This window comes from Corvus moneduloides, chromosome 8 (assembly GCF_009650955.1).
Source record: "Corvus moneduloides isolate bCorMon1 chromosome 8, bCorMon1.pri, whole genome shotgun sequence".
NCBI lineage: Eukaryota > Metazoa > Chordata > Aves > Passeriformes > Corvidae > Corvus > Corvus moneduloides.
The window spans coordinates 18,407,462-18,426,550 of NC_045483.1; the positions used below are offsets into that span (position 1 = coordinate 18,407,462).

The window sequence follows — 19,089 nt, forward strand, 5'->3', positions numbered from 1 at the left end:
TATCACTTGAAGATGTTTAATTATTTCTGTCTGCTTAAGGGATCTAAAAGCATAGATGTAACTGTTGAAAGTCCAATATATAAAATTAGTTGAGGTGGATGCTCAGCAAGAAAAAAAAGATCTTAAAAAAAACATGTTGACTTTTTTTAAGTTAAAACAAAAGAATATGATGTCTACTAAGAAGAACCATCAGTCAGCCTTTATTATGGGGAAGAAAGCAGCTCTGCATTTCAGTCTGGTTCCTAGGGAAGCTGGGGTAATGCAATCACAGTGATGTGTATGTATGTGCTTACATGTCTGTGACTGTCCCCAGAGTAATTTGGGAATCAAATAAGAAAAGGTCTCAGAATAAATCAAGTTTCTGTAAGTGTCATGAAAATAGGTGCCTTGCAAAGGAAATGGATCTTGATTAAGTGCCTTTACCAAAGAAAAGTCTTCAGCATGAGCTTACCCCTACTTGGACCCTGGAGAGTCCACACAGGAGATACCATAAACAAAGAGAAGTGTTCAATCAGCATTTGCACCTTGTTAGACACTGAAGTCAATTAGGTCTAGCACACAGATCAACAGCAATGGGTTTCATTGATACTTGTGTTTAGGATCTTCATTCCATTAAGGAGATATTTACTAAAACTCTAAATTGTGTCCTTGCAGTTTTCAGGTCCAGAATTTATTATTTTGTCTAGTGAACCACCAGTGACCTTACAGCTGCCTGGATCAATCGTGGTAAGTATTAACATTAAGAATTTAGAACTAATCTAGTGACATTTTAATTAGGGCTCTTTGTAAGTAGCATCTGAGTCTCAACCCAGTATTCTTTCCATGCCCTCCTCTCAAAACAAGTTAGGGTTCCTGCAGAGGTATTGAGACTTGAAAGGAGGTGATTTAATTCTCAGTGCTATTTAGTTATTTCTGTGCATGCAAAAAAAGCTTAATTTATCCTTCTCAGCTAAAAATGCTCACTTTAGCCCAAGGCTTTTGAGACAAAGACTATACAGCAAATATACAATATGAAATCTAGTGCCAAGGTATGGGACTTCTCCAGCTTGCATACTTTACCTTTCATTAAGATAAGGTAGAAAGTTGACAGCAGACAGCAGTAAAAATGAGGGTAAAGGGAATTTGGAATTAGCCCCCAATCTAGAATAACCCTGGTGACTGGAGGGTTCAAATATGATCAGCTGTTTTGTTGTGATTCTCTGGGTTTTAAAAAAATTAGAAATGTTTGTGGTATTAATTTATGAGAAGGGAGGCAGAAAATAGCATGGTGTTGTGACCAATTCCATCAGGTTGTATAGAGACAGGCAACTAGTGAGCCTCAGTAATAAAATGCTGTGGAACTTGCATTGCTTGTACCTGGCACTCATTCTTCATTGTTTCTTGTGTGTTCTTAGACTAAAAAAGGGAAATCCTATTTGTCCCAAAGAGATCTCAATGTGATTCTACTCAATGGGCAGTGCCTTGAGGTGCAATGTGACATCAAGACCAAGGCAAGAGATGTTTTCAACACCGTGGTGGCATATGCAAACTTGGTGGAACATTTCTACTTTGGCTTGGCTTACCTGAAAGGTAATGAGACAGTTAAGTACAGTGACAGCTCTGTCCCTCAGTGTCTCTGTGGTCACTTTATCAATGAATTCCAGTGAGATCCTTTAAGATCCTCAGGTGGAAGCAAATACAAAGCTTGTGCAAAAGTAAGGTATGTTGGTTTGAACTGTACTGCACTGATGTAAAGCATGTCTACCCTAGGACTGTGCATCAGCACAGCCATACAACATGTACTGGCTGATATTCCCAGGAAGAAAAGGCTGTGTCCCAGAGTTGTACTCAAATAATACTGAACCATGCAGTTCTGGCAGAAATTCCAGGAAGTACTGCACTGAGAAAGGCTGCCTGTATTTATTCCTAGACATAAGTGGGAGTACAGGTTCAGCTATGTCATGTACCAGACCCACATCTCTCTAGTCCACTTCTGATGACAGGCACAGCTGAGGCACTGGGAAAAAGCACACCTTGTGTGTAGGGCATGAGGATTACAATGGGGTGCAGAACCTGAATGGTGAGCAGAATGCAAGCCCCATGAATCCTTGAGTGATTTCACAGATACCATACTAATCCAGCATCTAACATTTGTAATCCAAAATTACATACTGTCCTAAGTTCTTCATCAAAGGAGCAATAAGTTAAATCATGACACAGAGGAGTAAATCTCAGCTGACATCCCCAATCCATTTTATTTTTTATTGCTAGTGATGCACTCTATGAGAACCACAGAACTTTGAGCTGCTGAAGTACATCCAGGTTTATCACAGAACCCAAAATTCTCATTTCAGGTAAAGAATTCTTCTTTTTGGATGAGGAGACCAAACTCTACAAAGTGGCCCCAGATGGCTGGAATGACCAACCCAAGAAGAAAATGTCCATCATTAATTTCACACTCTTTCTAAGGATAAAATTCTTTGTCAATCACTTTAATGTTATTCAGTAAGTGGATAATTCTGCTGACTGAAGGAAAACCAGTAGCATATAGGGATACCATTCAAAGCTCCTCCTGAGTTCCTAAACCCTTTTCTATTCCAGGCACGGCTTGACAAGGCATCAGTTTTACCTGCAGCTTCGTAAAGATATTTTGGAGGAACGATTATATTGCAGTGATGAGACTGCCCTGAAACTCGGCGCTTTGGCTTTACAGGCAGAGCTTGGCAATTATGCTCCTGAGGTGTGGAGAAATAATACAGTATTTCTCAGAGGTCTCTCTCTACAACTTTTGCACCTTTTGTTTGTCACATAGCGTTTAAAGAAGAAATGTGAATAGCACAGAATTTCAGTTAGTCCTCCAGTTAAGTCCTTCGGATTTAATTTAAAAAATTACAAAATATTCCTAATTATGGAGTAGTAATGAGCCAGGTGAAATTGACAGGAAATATGACAGAATGATGAGAGAGTCTAGGTCCTTCAGAATTGATAATATATCCTAGAAACTCCAGAAAATCTGTGGAAAGCTTCCAACATAGGCCCAGCTTGGATGTGCAGAGGGGCTTAGAGAAGTTAGTAAAAAGGGAAGAGAAAAGCAAATGAACACTTCAGAATTCACAGCTGTTTTATGTGTAGGCTCAGATCCACAAGCTGCAAAGACAGGAAGGTCACTGATTGTATATCTGAACTAGCTGTCCTAGTTTTCAGTGTATAGAAAACACCCATTTTTGTTCTCTTCCATATCTTTATTTATGTAAATCAGTGTAGCTCTATTAATTGAACTCTGAGTGGTCTGATCCATGTGGTCAGATCCATCATGGCAATGGGTCCCCCACTGTAGGTTGTACTGATGCAGCTGTAGCTGTCAGCTCTAAGTGCAGGACACACCTGTAGGCCCAGCTCCTTTCTCCCCTCTGCCCAAAGAAGTGGTGTGTGCATTGAGCAGCTGCCTGAGCACAGGGGAAAGAAGCAATTTGGCTGTCAGGACTCTGCATGCTGTTCCCACCTTCCTTTGGGAAATGGCTACAGGGTGACTCCTGCATATGGATCACCCTGAAAATGAAATGCAATGAATAAGAAAAGTCAAGAAAGAACAAAAGGCTCCTGTCTCTGTTTTTTCTTTTTTTTTCCCCACAGATGCATGGAAAGAGCTATTTTCGTGTTGAAGACTATGTTCCAGCAAGTAGAATAGAGAAAATGACCCTGGCATATGTACAGCGAGAGCTTGCTAAATTACATCGTATGAATCGCTCCCTATTTGAGGATGAAGCTGAACTAGAATTTTTAAAGGTAACTTGCCATATCCCAAACATTATTTATTAATTTTGAGGTACCAAGCCCCTCTCTGTTTACCTTTGCCTATTTTCTTCTTGCCTGATACAGTGGATTTTAGATATGGTGAAAACATTTGAATAGTCAACAAAAACCTCAGAATTTCATTCTGCTGTAGATACTGTCACGCATCACTGAGAGTTTTTATAACACGTTTTGGTGTATTTGCAGCATTCTAAGGCTTAATGCAAATTTTTGGCATGTTACCAACATGTCTGGACTACAGAAGATTATAAAACATGAGAATAAGCACTTTTTTAACTTCTGAAATTACAGCAGCAGTTCAGCCACTTTCTAAACATGTAGTGATTGTTTAAAAGTATCTGTGAACCCTAGAAGTGAAGAAGGAATTATCTGAAGTATTTTCTCACATGACAATTTCTTTAGGCGCTAAAGTGTCACCATGATGTGTTTAACTTTTTTCCTGCTAATCTCTCTTTCTCCCCAAACCTCTCTTCTTTCCATCAAATGAACTATAACAGGGATTAGATAATGGATAAATATCAGTAGTCATTTTGCTGCACTGTCACATGCTTTTATTTATAGCATCATTTTAGTTCAGTTGCTATTTAATTATATTAGTTCCTCATCTAACACTGTCAATGCAATTGAAGAAATAGATTGAAGCTTAGCCTTAATGACAGTCCCATCATGTGTGGCAAATCCAATGAAGAAAAGCAGCTTTTTAGTATCTGTTTCAATTAATAAGTCTGTAGAAGGAGCCAACACATCATACAAAGTGAGAAAGATACACCCCATGGCAAGAACATGTAAATTCCAAATATGAAAGGGATTAAAAATTAAAACCCAGATTCAGCTAGTGATTATAGATGCCCCAGTTTTCAGGACCTGAACATTTGTACTATGGTTACTTTCTGAAAAACAGATCTTCTTAAAGTGTTTTACTCTGGTCACTGAAAATCTCTATTCACAACAGAAAAGTCGTTTGGGGATTCTATAGTAGCTTCCCAGAAAGAAAATATAAAGTTTTAGGATAAACTCATATTGGTCTGCAGATCAGACAGTAAATCCTACTCGTATTCTATAGTTCTGTAAAATGTCTGAGTCACATTTTAACACTTTTGTGGCCAAGTACAGGAGGTAGAAAGACAAGCATGAACACTCAGAACCTCTGGGTGAGTTCCTCAGAATATTCCCTGCATGTTTAGATGGCAGGGACAGACACTGGCTCCTCAGACACTCAAAAGCATTTTCTCCTCCATCTACCTAACTTTTCTTCCCATGAATTTTTTGAGTAATGCGTGGTAAAAGAACCTTTTCTCTACAAGGTGACTCAGCAACTTCCTGAATATGGAGTGTTATTCTACCGTGTGTCCCAAGAGAAGAAAGGGACAGAAGGGGACATCATCCTGGGAATCTGTGCCAAAGGCATCATCGTCTATGAGAACAAAAATCACACAAGAATTGCCAGTTTAAGATTCCAGTGGCGTGAAACAGAGAGAATTTCAGCTCATGTGAGTTGGAACTAACTGAATCTCTTCTCTACTCTGGTATTTTACTGCCCCTCTTCCTCTGTCACTTTGATAGATTTGTTGCATTCAGAGCTAGAATGAGAGTCACTCTATATGGGCAAGTCCTTTTTGAAAACAGTTTTAAATCAAAGCTGGATCTGGATGTGGATACGAAGATACTGAATGCCAAACCTCTCTATGGTATATTCTATATTCATTCCTCTTTTGTCTTTACTGCTCTTTTCTTCTGTTTTTCTGCGTATATCAGGTCATGGGATCATGTCTTCCACTTTTCAGATCTCATTATTCCCATCCTCTTCTCTTAGTATATTAATGTCTGCTAACAAACTAGTATTGGTGACAAGATTGTGACCCCTTTCTAAATGGGATTTTGACATTAGAGGTATATCAGTGTACTGTTGTACAGTCCAGGTGTCAAACTGCATCACACATTACCCTGCTTGTTTGCTCTCCAAAAATGGTCCTTCTTCCCCTTGAAGATATGTTCCTTTTCACATTAAATGTGTTTAATAATTTTAACACCTGAAGGGCCAAATTTTTCAGTTTTAGCAACCTGCTATCAATGCATTCAATGTCTTAAGGTTCTTGACTTTTGACATAGAAGAGTTATGATCCCAATAACAGACACCTTGCTTACGAGTGCTGAATTTACAACAGGCATTTACTGAACCTAAAAGGGATGCAGTCAGGCATAAATACAACTGAACAAATCAACAAGATTATATAAATGAACTGTCAGTGCTTCAGTGTAATGACTGATCTATGAAGCAAGCTCTGATGCTTTTTTCCCCCTCAGAGGAAAAAATTCATGATTGAAAGCAGCTTCAGTGGCAAGAAACACACCTTCATTACTGATACAGCGAAGACATGTAAATACCTACTGGACCTCTGCTCTGCCCAGCACAAATTCAATGCACAGATGAATTCTAGGCAACTTCGGCAAACTTCATCAGGTGGGGTATAAATGCACTTTTGTTACTGGGGCCATAGGACAAGACTGTGTTTTAGGTAAGGTACATTCAGCAAATCTGAGAATTAGAACCTGCTACCTCAGTTTCACTCTGCTTCAGTTAGAAAATAATGTCATCTGCTACGCTGAAAGTTAGAGGAGTCTAATTTGGCATGTGAGTAGGCTTGTGCAGGGGGTGAAGAGAGGTTCTCTGATGATAACAACTATGCAGCTATACTCAGATTTAAAAAAGAAATAAGCAGGATTTCACTTCCCTTCAGGAGAATTCTTCTGCTGAGAATTGTGAAGAAATAGATCAGACTTACCCAAAATGTAACCTGAAAAATGTTCCACACAAAATTATAATAGTGCTCAGATATGCTGGAGATGAACTTAGTCATTTTGTATAAGACAGAGATGCAACCCAGTGGTTCAGTCCCAGGATAAAACCACTAAACCAGAGGCACATGAGTCATACCCACTTGACTACACAGCTGCTAGCAGCTCTTATCTTAGATTTTGCCATGTCTGTGGAAGATATGACTAGTACCTCCTCAGGCTTCAGATTTTCCATAGTTTCTAAGACAAGATTCTGCTCAACCCAGGTCAGGTACATAGCACATCTCACCCACAGCTCTCAGCATGTTTTGTAAAGATGGGTGGGGATTATTATTGGAAAACTGAAGCACATAAGAAATAAGCTGACAAAAGTCATCACTCTTGACTTCAGTGGAGCAACATGAGTTTTCACTAGCTCATCCACTGCCTTGAACAGAACCATGATCATTTACAACCCCTGAGTGTTTGACCTGGTGAGTCATTGCAGGAGAATCAATTGTCATTCCTTACCCACTGGGACACTCCTTTCTGTAGTAAAACTGTAAAAGTATTGGCAACAAATACTACCATGGCATGTAACAGGATAATTGATATATTGCCTCCTTACCACTAAAATTATTTCATGAAAGCTGAAATTCTTGCACAAATTTGTTACCATGGAAAAAGGCCCTAGGACGGCATTTCAGTTCAAGGCACTGTTTGTCACTTGACATGTCTAGCTTCTAACATAATTTAGTGGGACTGTGCTTTATTGCTTTCAAATGAGTGCTAATAGTGCATCTTAAAGTTTCCTATGTCACATTTGCTTGTGCTAATTTACCTTAAAAAAATTATTACATTCCATATATAACAGAATTAAATTATTGAGAACTATGAAAATTATAACCCGAGTACACCAAATCACTGAAACAAGCCAGACTTACACGAGCCATGTGACCACAGGTTCTGGGGTTCAGTGTGTGTTTGCTGTCCCAGAAAAAAAAGCTTAGTAAGGCAATGACAGACAGTAGTTCAACATACTGCCTTTGCCACCACAGTGAGGCTGTAAGAGATTATGAGGCTCTTTCTCCATGCTTTTGCTTCTGCTGCACTATTCAGATGTGTAAGTCACCATCACTTCAAAACTTGATAGCAACCCTCTACTTTGGAATCACCATGGCAACTCCCAGGCTGCACTAATACTCTGGACAGTTAAGCCTTCTGATGCCTTAAGAAATGCCTCTGATCAAAGTCACTGAGGAAAGAGGGAACCCGGATTTAATGCTGCAGAGTAGCGTTCTAGAAAGTTGTATTCAGGCTACCATTTGTTAGGAAAACACATGGGAGTTTAGCTGTTAGGTACAAGCAGAATTTAAGCTCATGTTTATGCTAGCCTGTATGAAGCCAAGTTTTTGTTTTACTTTCCAATGTGTCTCCAACTGCCTGCTGTCTTTCCATCCTCCAAGTTCCCTCATCAGCCCACCCGTTGAGAACCTAAGTAAATTAATGTCACCTTCAACACCATCTTGTTTCAGAAACATGAAATCTTTTGAGAGGACACATTGGTATACAGCAGAGCTCAGGCCTCATTAAGCAAGTAGTAGATTTCACAGAAAGGTACAAAACTGGATAGCAAGTGTTGCCACCAAGACGGTCCCCACTCGACTTCACTTGTGCAAATCACTCTGTTCCTTGGCATCCTTCTGAACTTTGGAGAGCATGTGTTACTGGAGCTCCTGTCTTCTCAGATATACACACACTGGAGTGGAAGGCCTGTGAAGGACAAGAAACTACCAGCCTGGATAATTCAGACTCTGAAAGACAGGTGTTTCTCATACACCAATCATTTACAAAATACACTTTACAGAAATATTCAGGTTTAAATTATGTAGGGTTGTACATTTCATCTGCCTTTGTGGAAAGTGGCTTTGTAGTATAATTCATAGAAATTAAACCTAAATGCAGCATATACTTTTTATGAAAGAAAACTCCTACTCACCCCAAGGCCTAGGTGTCCTCAAGGATACAGGAACAAATGTATCTGTAATGTCAATCTTTTTTTCTGACATATTCAAAAGATTTTATTTAAAGTTCCTTTGAGCTAAAAAAGATGTGATAATACCAGTGTATTTGTCTTTGCTTCTTCCCCTCTCTCGCTTCTTATTCAGAGGACAGTAAATTTGTGGAAATAGACAAATCAAATTCTGCATATGCAGCTCAGCATGAGCACCTTGCCCTTATTCAGAGACTGTCTCGCTCAGAGAATGTGCTCTATGGAGCAAACCTGGAAAACCTTTCTGCTGGGATGATGAGCAAATCTTGTGATAACCTCAGTGTGGAAACCAACAACAGGACTAGAGACAAAAGCAATCTTGGCAGGTAGGTTTGCTTTTTTCTCTGAACATGTGTAAGAAGACTTAGACATAAACTATTTTTTTTTTAAGTTCTTATTGTGGTCACACCAAGAGGCCTAGGGCTCCATGGTGCCAGCAGTAGTGCAAATGCAGGCAGGAAGTTAATAGACTAACAGAAGAACTTGAAAAAGAGTGACATTTAAATTTGTACCAGACTCAGGAAGAAACCACTAATTGGGTTATGGGGAGGTATAAAAATGAGGGAGAATAAATGTAAAATCTTTAATGTCTGTGTATCTTCTATGGAAATTACAGTATGTGAACTAAAAAACCAGCAGAAGCTGGAATGGAGGGATCAATACCTAGCTGATTCCTCCATGTCCAAATGTGCAAATCTTGGGGAACAGTGCAAGAACTTCTTTCTCCCTCTTTGTTTTGGTACATTCACCTGTGTAGGTGGTTGCTATAACTGCACAGTCTCAAGGCCTTTGACGAATTCTAGTGCCTTTTAGAATACTAAGAGTTAGAATAGAGCCAAAGAGATCATGAACTACCAGGAAAACTTTCAGACATGGTTTTGTCTAAATGGACAGCAGGGCTAAATGAATCATGGTGAAGCTATGCTGAGTTTTCCTGATGCTTGCAGTCAGCTCAGAGCAAAACACAGGGGGAAATCAGTCATGATACAAGTGGTCTAATAGCAGCTGTTATTCGGAAGCAAATGCTGGCAAGGATAAACTACTCCCCTAAAATGAAACATGTCCCAGAAACTGGACTACTCATTGAAAGGCTATAAACCTGTGCATTCCCAGCTTGGCTCTGACAGACTAATGACAATGAAGAGTGCTAAATACCATTGCTGATTTTTTTTTATTATAACACAGTCTGCCTTTCCTGCCGTGCAGATCTGTATCAGGGCTATCCCAGTCAGAAATGCACATCAATTTGAACGGAAATCAAAGGAGTTACGACTTCCTCTCTATCCATTCAACTCAGAACACAATCAGTGGTGAGTATAATAATAATAAAGAGAGACAGTACCCTTCCATATTTATAGTTTCAATTGAAGGAGACCACCATATATTCAACTTACAGATTAAAGACTATCCTTTTCTACTTCTAGTCCTGGAAATTAATCCAGAGTTTAGCAAGACAAGCTGTTTTCTTCCCCTTAACTCCCACTTTCCATCAGGTTCAATGGTAAGGGACTTTGTAATAAAATGATTCTATAATGGTGCCTAATGCTCTACAGAGATGTAGTTCAGTACACCCAGAGACTCTTGCACAGGACAATATCCCTGTGCTCAGAGGTCATTGTTTGGTTTGCAACTGAGATCTACAACTCAGTAAGTAATGCATGAGTCAGCACAGGTTCCAGGTCTTTCCTCTGTTCTTGCACTTGCATGACACTTCCTGGAATAAGGACTGGATATCTAATTTTCTATCAGAAGCCAGACTGCATGCACATGGGGAGCCAATCTACGGAATATGAAGCTATGCTTATTTGGTTAGGCCATTTTAAAATTAGAACAGTACTTTAAGCACACTGTGGCAGTTGCACAATGTTAAGTACTGTTAACACTGCAGAGGTCACCATTGCAATCAGTGTTGGTTGGATTGCACCTTCGGAGCCAAAAGGGCCCACAGGGACCAAGGCTAGAGCCCATAGGAGATTTTGTGTTCAAATCATCCTCAGGTTCAATGGGCACTACAGGCCTGACTCTTTAAATATTCTAATCTTAACAAAAACATTGCAAAAAATACATATAGTCTTCCAGAAAGGAACATTGTAGGAGAGCTTGCATAGCTCTGCACATAAGTTTTTCTAAAGAATGAAAACTTCTGAACACTTGTTTGAGCTTCCATCCAGAATTATATTGATTCAACTGTAACAGTAATGTTGAAATCAAGGAAAAAATATATCTTTGAAGCTCCAGTTTTGCATAATACATGAATCTACTGTGTCCCTGCATTAATCTACATCTATTCTAGCTGTTTTATTTCTGCAGCACCTGGATCACCAGCCACCCAAAAGGAAGTTTTACTAAGTGGTCTAGAAAGAGAAATCATATGTGTCAGCCTAAAACGTGACCCTAAGAATGGATTTGGTAAGTAAGGAATATAAATGTTATGTTTGTTACTGGGACTATCAGATCCCGGTGCTAAGAGTGATACTTGCTGACTCAGGCTGGGCAAGACTGTAAACTCTTTCACTCCATTTATTCTTCTTACAGTGTAAGAGTACCAATTTTTATGAAGGACTCAGAATTTCCAGGACTGAAAAGGACTAATAAATAAATCTAATAAATCAAGACCATTTTATTTTCAGAGGATTAACTAAGGCCACAGAGACCAAGGGAATCAAATGCTAAGAGTAGAATGAAATGAACATGGTTTTAGTTTTGCATCTGAAATACATGTGTACTGATTTTATTTATCTTAGACCTTACAGGTAGTGTCTGTGGGGGTGAAAAATGTTTACACAAACTTAACATGAATGTTTCTTAACTCTTGGATTGTTATTTGGATATTTTTGTTATCTAATACCTTAACCACACTGTATCCGGTTCTTGCAGATGAGTTAAGAGAACCATCAGGTTTCACAGATGACCATTAATACAATTAAAAATCAAATTTATAAATGGTGCAGGTCTGTGTGTAATATCCTAATCCCAAACCCAACTATTATACCAGTGAGAAGGATATATTCTGCAATAGTCAGAGTTAGGATAGTAAAACTGAACTACTTAACAAGAGATTTAATCTTCTTAGATCTCTTACATTAGAAGTTTACATGGCCCACCTCAGGTTTCCTGGTTGCATGATGTAGAATGATGTTCAAATCTATCTAATGAGCTTTTACACCATTTCCCTCCTGCAGGTGTTAAATGCTGCAGGTCCACCTAGTTCATGACTCTTTCAAGAACATAGTCAGGGTCTTTAAAAGTAGCAAGCCAGGAAAGCATTGCTTTTGGGAAATTATATCTAAATAGTGACAAAAGTCACCAGCACACTTTAATTATAATTTAAGTTTAAAGCTCTCCAAACTCAAGATCTTGATGCCATGTAAATCAAAGCTCCCCATACTTCAGATCATGTATAAAACTTATGCCATTGAAGTAAGAGCCTTTTGTGCTCCTAAGGTTCAACTTTTCTTATACTGCCAGTGTTTGCATTCTCATGCTATCTCATTTTTGCAGGTTTTGTAATTATTGGAGGAGAAAACATAGGAAAATTAGACCTTGGTATCTTTATTGCTTCAGTTATCCCTGGGGGACCTGCAGACAGAGCTGGAAATATCAAACCAGGTCATTTTCCTTAGTTTTTAATTAGAATTAAAATACTTGCATAGTTTAAAGTTAGCTGCTCTGGATTTATTTCCTTATTTATATGTGCTTTGTCTTATTTTTATCTTTTTTTTTTTTAAGGAGGACGACTCATCTCTGTGAATAATATTAGCCTTGAGGGTGTTTCATTTAATACTGCAGTTAAAATCATACAGAACTCTCCTGATGAAGTAGAGCTCATCATCTCACAACCCAAAGGTATAAAGGCAAATGTCTCTGCTGGCTATGGGATGCTAATAGTTAACTCAGGACACATATTTATTAGGCACTGGGATGTAGTACTACATTCCTGCTACTGACTGCCAGTTAGAACAACTATATGCTAAAATAGTCAACTTCTAGTAGGTATCATGTGATGTCTCTGCTACATCAGTGTGAAAAAATCTATTATGGCTGCATTGCTGAACATTAAAGGAATTTTGGCATTTCTTGCTTTGACAGAGTCATAGTCCTCTGCAGTAATGAAGCAAACACATTTCTGAACGCTTATAACAGCAGTGCTCCATTTCACAGTGACTGACTCATTTTATAGATCTGAAGTCACAATCAGTTGAAATAGGAAGTTACTTTGTCCTCTTGTGCTGGGTTATAACAACATTTTTCTTTAAGTTTATTTGCTATTTGCATTCAACAGTGCCTCATTTTGATATGGCTTTACAGACATGTATGAAGAAGGATTAAATGAAGAAAAGAATCTATCAAGAGGAAACAGCACTAGTGGATCTGAGATCTCTTGTGTAGGCAGTGGGAGAAAAAAGATTCAGGATTGTCATACAGCTCTCCCCAAAGAACAGGACACAAATATAGATGAACTTGAGAAAACTCTTTCCTGGAATTTAGCACCGAAATTGGGCCCTAGAATTCCAGTTCCTTCAGCTGAGAGCCTGGATGTAGAGGTAACTGAGATTTTGATGTTGCTCAGTAATGTTACACCCAGCACACAGCATATAACAACATACCAGCTACATGTAGAAGGGAAAGTAACTGTGAAGGAAAGGAAACCTTGGAATAAATTACATTGGAAATGTCAAAATGATAGACATGTCTGGAATATGTGAATAAATGGGGGAAGTGTTCTAAAAAATGTTTTTTAAATTCTCCTTCCTTTTCCAGTGGAGGGACAAAATTTTGATTATTTTCTTGCAATCTTTTAAGTTTTCAAACCAGTCACAGAACATTTTGTGTCTGATTTCCTATTTTTAGACATCCTCCCTATATAAACTCAGGTTATGTGCATTAAACAGATTGCATTTTGAGTAGCATTAGCATAAGCTTCAAATAATATCAGGGATATAAATGGTATCACTCCAGGTTTACTGTGACAGCAGGATCAAACCCTTTACATCTTCTGGAAATTCTGTCTTCTTTTATTTTTAACTTCCTTTTCACCCCTTTCTTTTTAAACTGGGATGCTGTAATCTCATTAAAGTTTTTATTTTTGAGACAGGCACCTGATTCTTCCCACTTACCATCTCCATCAGAAATCAACTCAAAGGAAATCTACACGGTGGATCTTGTTAAAGAAGATGGGACTTTTGGAATCAGCGTGACTGCAAGTGTTACTTTTAATCTTTCATTGTGTCTGTCAAATTGTTACATGACTGAGAACAAGACAGAAGATAGGCTGATAACAGAAACTGTTAGCATGGCACACTTAAAACCAAAGTGTTCAATTGATTGACTTAGCATGCATGAAGTACTGCCTCTGCTCATTCCCTGGTTCTTACCCACACAATCTGTGGAAGAGGTGTCCTGGCACAAAGCATGTGGCAGTACAAACCCTTTTTGTCCTTACTCAGTTTGAGAACAAGATCTACAAGAAAGCGGAGTTTGGTCAGGGAGGACTAGAGAAGGCAGCAGTGAAAACTGTCTGCCACATTTGAGTAATAACTCCTTCTCCTAGTTATTTAAGTTGAATTTACCCCTCCAGGCTGAGATGTCTTTATGGTTGTTGCTGAAATGGAATGGGAAGCAACAGCCATTTCATTGCCTGCTGAAGAAATTAAGGGATGTTTTCTTCATCTAAATTTGGCCAGGGATGTAGATGGACAGAACATGATTCTTAGTTTAATCTGGAATTTCTTGGAGTGCCCAAGTTCAGGTCCATGCTTTATACATTGTCTGAAAGATTAGTAATTGCAGAATGGATATTGCACAGCTTAGAAGCTGGGCTAGAGAATAATTGAAAGATGCAAGATCATCTTATGTGAGCATAGGGAAAAATTTATGAACGTTTAGTAAATATTTTATATAGTCACACAGAAATACATTGCATTTTCCTGAGAAAATAAAGGAAGATTACTGCATATGGAGGTATATTCTAACTAGATGGGGTTTGTGAGTAATATCCTCTTTCCATTTTTTCCAACATTTAAAGAAAAAAGTGATTTCTGGAGCAGTTACTTTGTAATGCATGTGTAAGTTGCTGTGATTTTTACCACGGGAAGAATATATGAAGACTCTAATCTGTGGGCATATTTTGCAGGGTGGAATTAACACCAGTGTGCGTCATGGTGGGATATATGTGAAGTCAATTATTCCCGGGGGGCCAGCAGATAAGGACGGACAAATAAAGATAGGTAACATGTCTGGCAATAAAACTCTGCGCTGTAGAACTCAGTGTTAGTGTGGACAATGAAACACATTTGGGATTGGAGGTCTTACAACTGTGAAATGTAATATACGGTCCATCATTGTTCAGCCTGTCCCTGTACTACATGTAGGGATTCCACTGAGAAACCAGAAGCCTCATACCAACATTGTAGAGTTACTCTCTGTAGCTGCCATCAGGCTAGTGACTCTGACATTATTGTTGTTGTGATAACCAGAGGCTATCACTGCTTTTACTTTCAGAATACCCTGGAATGTTTTAGCTGCTAGTTATAGAATGCTGTACAGCGAGCAGTATTGCTTTCCTATGAATTAATATTAATTTGACACATATAAGCATGAAGACCTATAGTAATGTGGGCAGCCTCAAGGTTTACACCCTCTGAACCATCAAAGCAACTTGATGTTCTTTGTTTGTTGGCTGTTTTTACCTCAGGTGATCGTCTTCTAGAAGTAGATGGCATCAGCCTCTGTGGCATCACACACAAACAGGCTGTGGAACACCTTAAGAAATCTGGCCAGGTTTGTACAACAGCAGAGATCAATAGGATACGCAGTAGACTAAACTGGACTTAGTATGAAGCACAGTAGCCAAGCTTAGCCTAAAGAACTGCCCCTGCTCTGTTCCAACCCCTTCCCTCTAAACAGAAAAGTACAAAGACTTAGGACTCACTGTGTACTGTGTAACTGGAACCTGTTCATCATGGTTTTAGATTGCCAACCTGGTTTTAGAAAGGGGAAACTACCAACTGGCAGAGCCATGTCTGACTGCTAATGACAAAAAGGAGGACCAGTGTGCTGTTGTTTCTGTGGCAACATCCCTCACAGATGGTACCAAGGCCTGCTGCTTTTTGACAGATGGTAAGTGATAAAGAAGGAACTCAGGGTGACTTCCTACAATGTGCAGGAAAGGAATGCATGAAAATAATTCTATGAGATTTCTGTGGGTTGGACGGAAAAAGCTCTATACTGAATAAAATTATAATATTCAATATTAATGACATTATCAAAAATCAATTCTGAACAAAATATTTCTGATGTACATAGAGTTATAGTGGGTAGGTATAGCTGAGTTTATCCTAGGCATAAATGCTGCAGTATGATCTCAATATGTAGTATGATCACAAATACTGCAGTATAATCTCTCAGCCTTTGTGAGATTGGGTTGGCAAGGGGACACTCCTGTCTGTACTCCACAGCACTCTCGGGCAGGAAGCAGCTCTGTGGATGTGGCCAGGCTGTTACCCAGAGAGAGCCTCACCAGCACAACTGCTGATGCTGTGACAGTGATGAAGCTGGAGTGAGCTGGAGACTGCCATCACTTAATTTCTTAAAAGCAGAAGATTTAGAGATCACTTCCACAGAATTTAGCCAACAAATAAATGCTGTATCTTTTACTGAAGGTTGCCTCATAAACACTGAGTCTGAACCATACTTTTCCACGGGGCAGTTACTCCTCTACACTGGAATTCAGCTACAAGCATGGTGTTTGGGAGAGGCCTGATCTCTCATTCTTGACTGGAGAGAGCAGGAGCTCCAATTCTAGCTTATGCCGGTTAGTGCAGGACCTAAACTAACAACAGGAAGATGCAGAATAGTCAAATCTCTGCAACACTTACAGAAGGATGTCAGAAAAAGATAGCATGTGAATCTCTTTATGTTGGTACAAAAGCTTTTTCCTTTATGGGCTTGTACCAGACTGTGAACACATGGTGAAATAGATTCCAGTTTTCCCTATTCTGCTTGCGAGATTTCAAAGACTTATGTAAGATAAAGGAACGCCTAAACTTTCTTTTGACATTACTATCAGCAGATCTACCTCTGCAGCATGCAGGGAAAAGGTATTTTGAGAGTATCGTTTATATCAGCTCCTTAGGAGGTACATATGTCATGGTTCCCATTTTTTTTCCAATCTTTGCTTTGAGCAGACAATACATTTGAAGTGAAATTAACCAAGAATTCTGGAGGCCTTGGATTTAGTGTTCTGCAGATGGAAGGAGATGCTTGCGAACACCTTGGAGGAGCTATTGTTAGGATCAAAAGACTGTTTCCAGGGCAGCCAGCTGAAGAGAATGGAGAAATTGAAGTTGGAGACGTCATTTTAGCTGTGAATGGGAAACCTCTCCATGGGCTCCTGTATCAGGTAGCAGGAAGTATTATTACTGGGGTTCCATATGGGTAACAGATTAATAAAGACAATGCATTTAAACTTAATTATCACCAGAGGGAGGCAGAACTTGCATATAATTAATCTGATTTCTATGTAGGATTCTGCTCTAGAAATCCTATGTAGAATTTCCTTTCTAAATTAATTCTGACAGAGAATTTCTTCTGCTATTTAATTTATAAGTTTCTACCACTAATGTATGAGTTCTATTGTTAGATGCACACCAGTTGTTAATTAGTTGGAATCTTTGTTGCTGTTATGCATGAACAATTTTGGAACAATTTTCCCCCTGTGGTCATTTGTGCTTTGTAATGTCATGCTAAATATAATGCCCCAGATTCAAATTTCTACCAAGAGTAGTAAGTCCTGTGTAAGTTTTTAACCTGGAATGAGAAATTCTATACTCAATGAAGAAATTAAATGGTAATGGCCTACATGTGGATTTATTTTTTTCATTGGAATATGGCAGTTTGGGGAGCTGTGCTGAAATAATTGACCAAGGATGTGTTACTGCCACATGTGGTTTGAATGAATTTGCCTGAAAATTCTGTTTTCTTCAAGAAAAGAAAATTAATTAACCTAAACCTATGTGTCTGTTGGTGAAACAGAAGTTTCTAAACAGAACTGAGTTTACTTTAGATACATGTTCACATATAAACTATGGTCCACTTATATAACAATACTTCAGTGGTGACTACTCAGACACTGCTGAGAGGCCCAAACATGAGAAATGTAGCATTCACAATAAAAATTTTCTCTATCTCAGTTGGTAAAATGACATGTATGACAAACTGTGTTCCATCAGAAATAAAATATTCCTCCTTTCTGTTTAGGATGTCCTGCATTTGTTGAGAGGAGCTCCTCGAGAAGTTACACTGCTACTTTGCAGACCACCAAAAGGTGTTCTTCCAGAAATAGAGCAGATTGCTCTGGTAAGGCAAAGCTTCTCATAGAAACTCGCTTCTGTAAACCTGGAAAGACCCTGCTACGTGTTCTATCCAGTCTTGAACAAGGCAACCTTCCCTGTTTTCAAGGCCCTCTATTCCATTGCTTTCCCTTCCTGGTTTCAATTCAACCTGTAGAGTTCAACTGATATTTCTTTAGCAACCAAAATAATATAAATCTGGCAGATGTGAAACACTTATCCCAGTCCAACAACTTTTGAGTCGCTGTACTGCCATTGGAGCGAAACAGCACATACCCAAGCACCTCTTCTAGCGGTGCTTCTAAAAATGCTCTACCAGATCCTCAGCCAGAAACTGCAGATATTCTCAGATGCAGGTACTGTAACTCCCCAAAGTGAGAAGAAAATAAAGAACTTTTCCTATCCAGACTATCTCTTAATGAAGTTAAAAAAATGAAATAATGGTTTCAACTGTTTTTTCAAGTTCTTATTAATGGTTAGCAGAATCTGCAGGGGGAAAAACAAAACACAAAAAACCAAACAAAACCAACAAAAAAAACCAAAATGAAAAAACAAACAACAACAAAAAAACCCACCAAAACCAAACAAACAATAAAAACCCCAACCAAACCGTAGACACTGCAGAGACTAAAACATTAGATGTGCTAGCATTATTACTGCTGCTTCTTGAACACATCTCATGGACACATGACAAGTACTCTTACAATGAATATGCATTTGTACTACTCTTGTTCCATTCTGAATGGCCCACTCATGGTGCCTGTCCCACTAGGATTTATAACCACCCACAGGCAGACAGAAATGACAGTCAGAACCACCTCCAGATAACAAACTGACTCCTGCTGCTCTGCTGCAGTGGGCCCTTGGCTGATTTCTATGGTCAGTGGCATGGGAGTCAAGTCTGGAAATTACTTCTATGGAATGAAGAGAATATAGACACAAAATCGAGGCATGATATGAACAGAAATAATATAAAAGAACCTCTAGGAAATAATTCATTGGGAAAAGTGATCCGGCACTCTTGTAGAACATGAAAAATAAGCATAAAGAAAAAAGAGTTATTTGGTGAGAGAGTACCTCCTATTTTTTCTCCTCTCTTCCAGCTACCATTTGATATTT

At 38.9% G+C, this 19,089-nt stretch overlaps 2 protein-coding genes across 7 annotated transcripts in view; one reads left to right on the forward strand and one right to left on the reverse strand.

Annotated features, from left to right (window-relative positions):
* The window catches only part of MAPK8 (mitogen-activated protein kinase 8), a 182,595-nt gene that overhangs the window by 79,893 nt on the left and 83,613 nt on the right, over nt 1–19,089 (reverse strand). The window lies entirely within an intron of this gene.
* Nucleotides 1–19,089, forward strand: part of FRMPD2 (FERM and PDZ domain containing 2) — a 71,393-nt gene that overhangs the window by 25,798 nt on the left and 26,506 nt on the right. For all 6 annotated transcript variants that reach the window (XM_032116203.1, XM_032116198.1, XM_032116201.1 and 3 more), the window contains exons 10-28: nt 655–726; nt 1,395–1,569; nt 2,334–2,484; nt 2,581–2,719; nt 3,613–3,765; nt 5,097–5,282; nt 6,097–6,253; nt 8,736–8,946; nt 9,827–9,930; nt 10,931–11,029; nt 12,122–12,229; nt 12,350–12,466; nt 12,929–13,164; nt 13,716–13,820; nt 14,754–14,847; nt 15,315–15,400; nt 15,592–15,739; nt 16,807–17,021; nt 17,879–17,977. In XM_032116203.1, the coding sequence (XP_031972094.1) occupies nt 655–726; nt 1,395–1,569; nt 2,334–2,484; nt 2,581–2,719; nt 3,613–3,765; nt 5,097–5,282; nt 6,097–6,253; nt 8,736–8,946; nt 9,827–9,930; nt 10,931–11,029; nt 12,122–12,229; nt 12,350–12,466; nt 12,929–13,164; nt 13,716–13,820; nt 14,754–14,847; nt 15,315–15,400; nt 15,592–15,739; nt 16,807–17,021; nt 17,879–17,977 (2,655 nt within the window). The remainder of the gene's footprint in view (nt 1–654; nt 727–1,394; nt 1,570–2,333; nt 2,485–2,580; nt 2,720–3,612; nt 3,766–5,096; nt 5,283–6,096; nt 6,254–8,735; nt 8,947–9,826; nt 9,931–10,930; nt 11,030–12,121; nt 12,230–12,349; nt 12,467–12,928; nt 13,165–13,715; nt 13,821–14,753; nt 14,848–15,314; nt 15,401–15,591; nt 15,740–16,806; nt 17,022–17,878; nt 17,978–19,089) is intronic.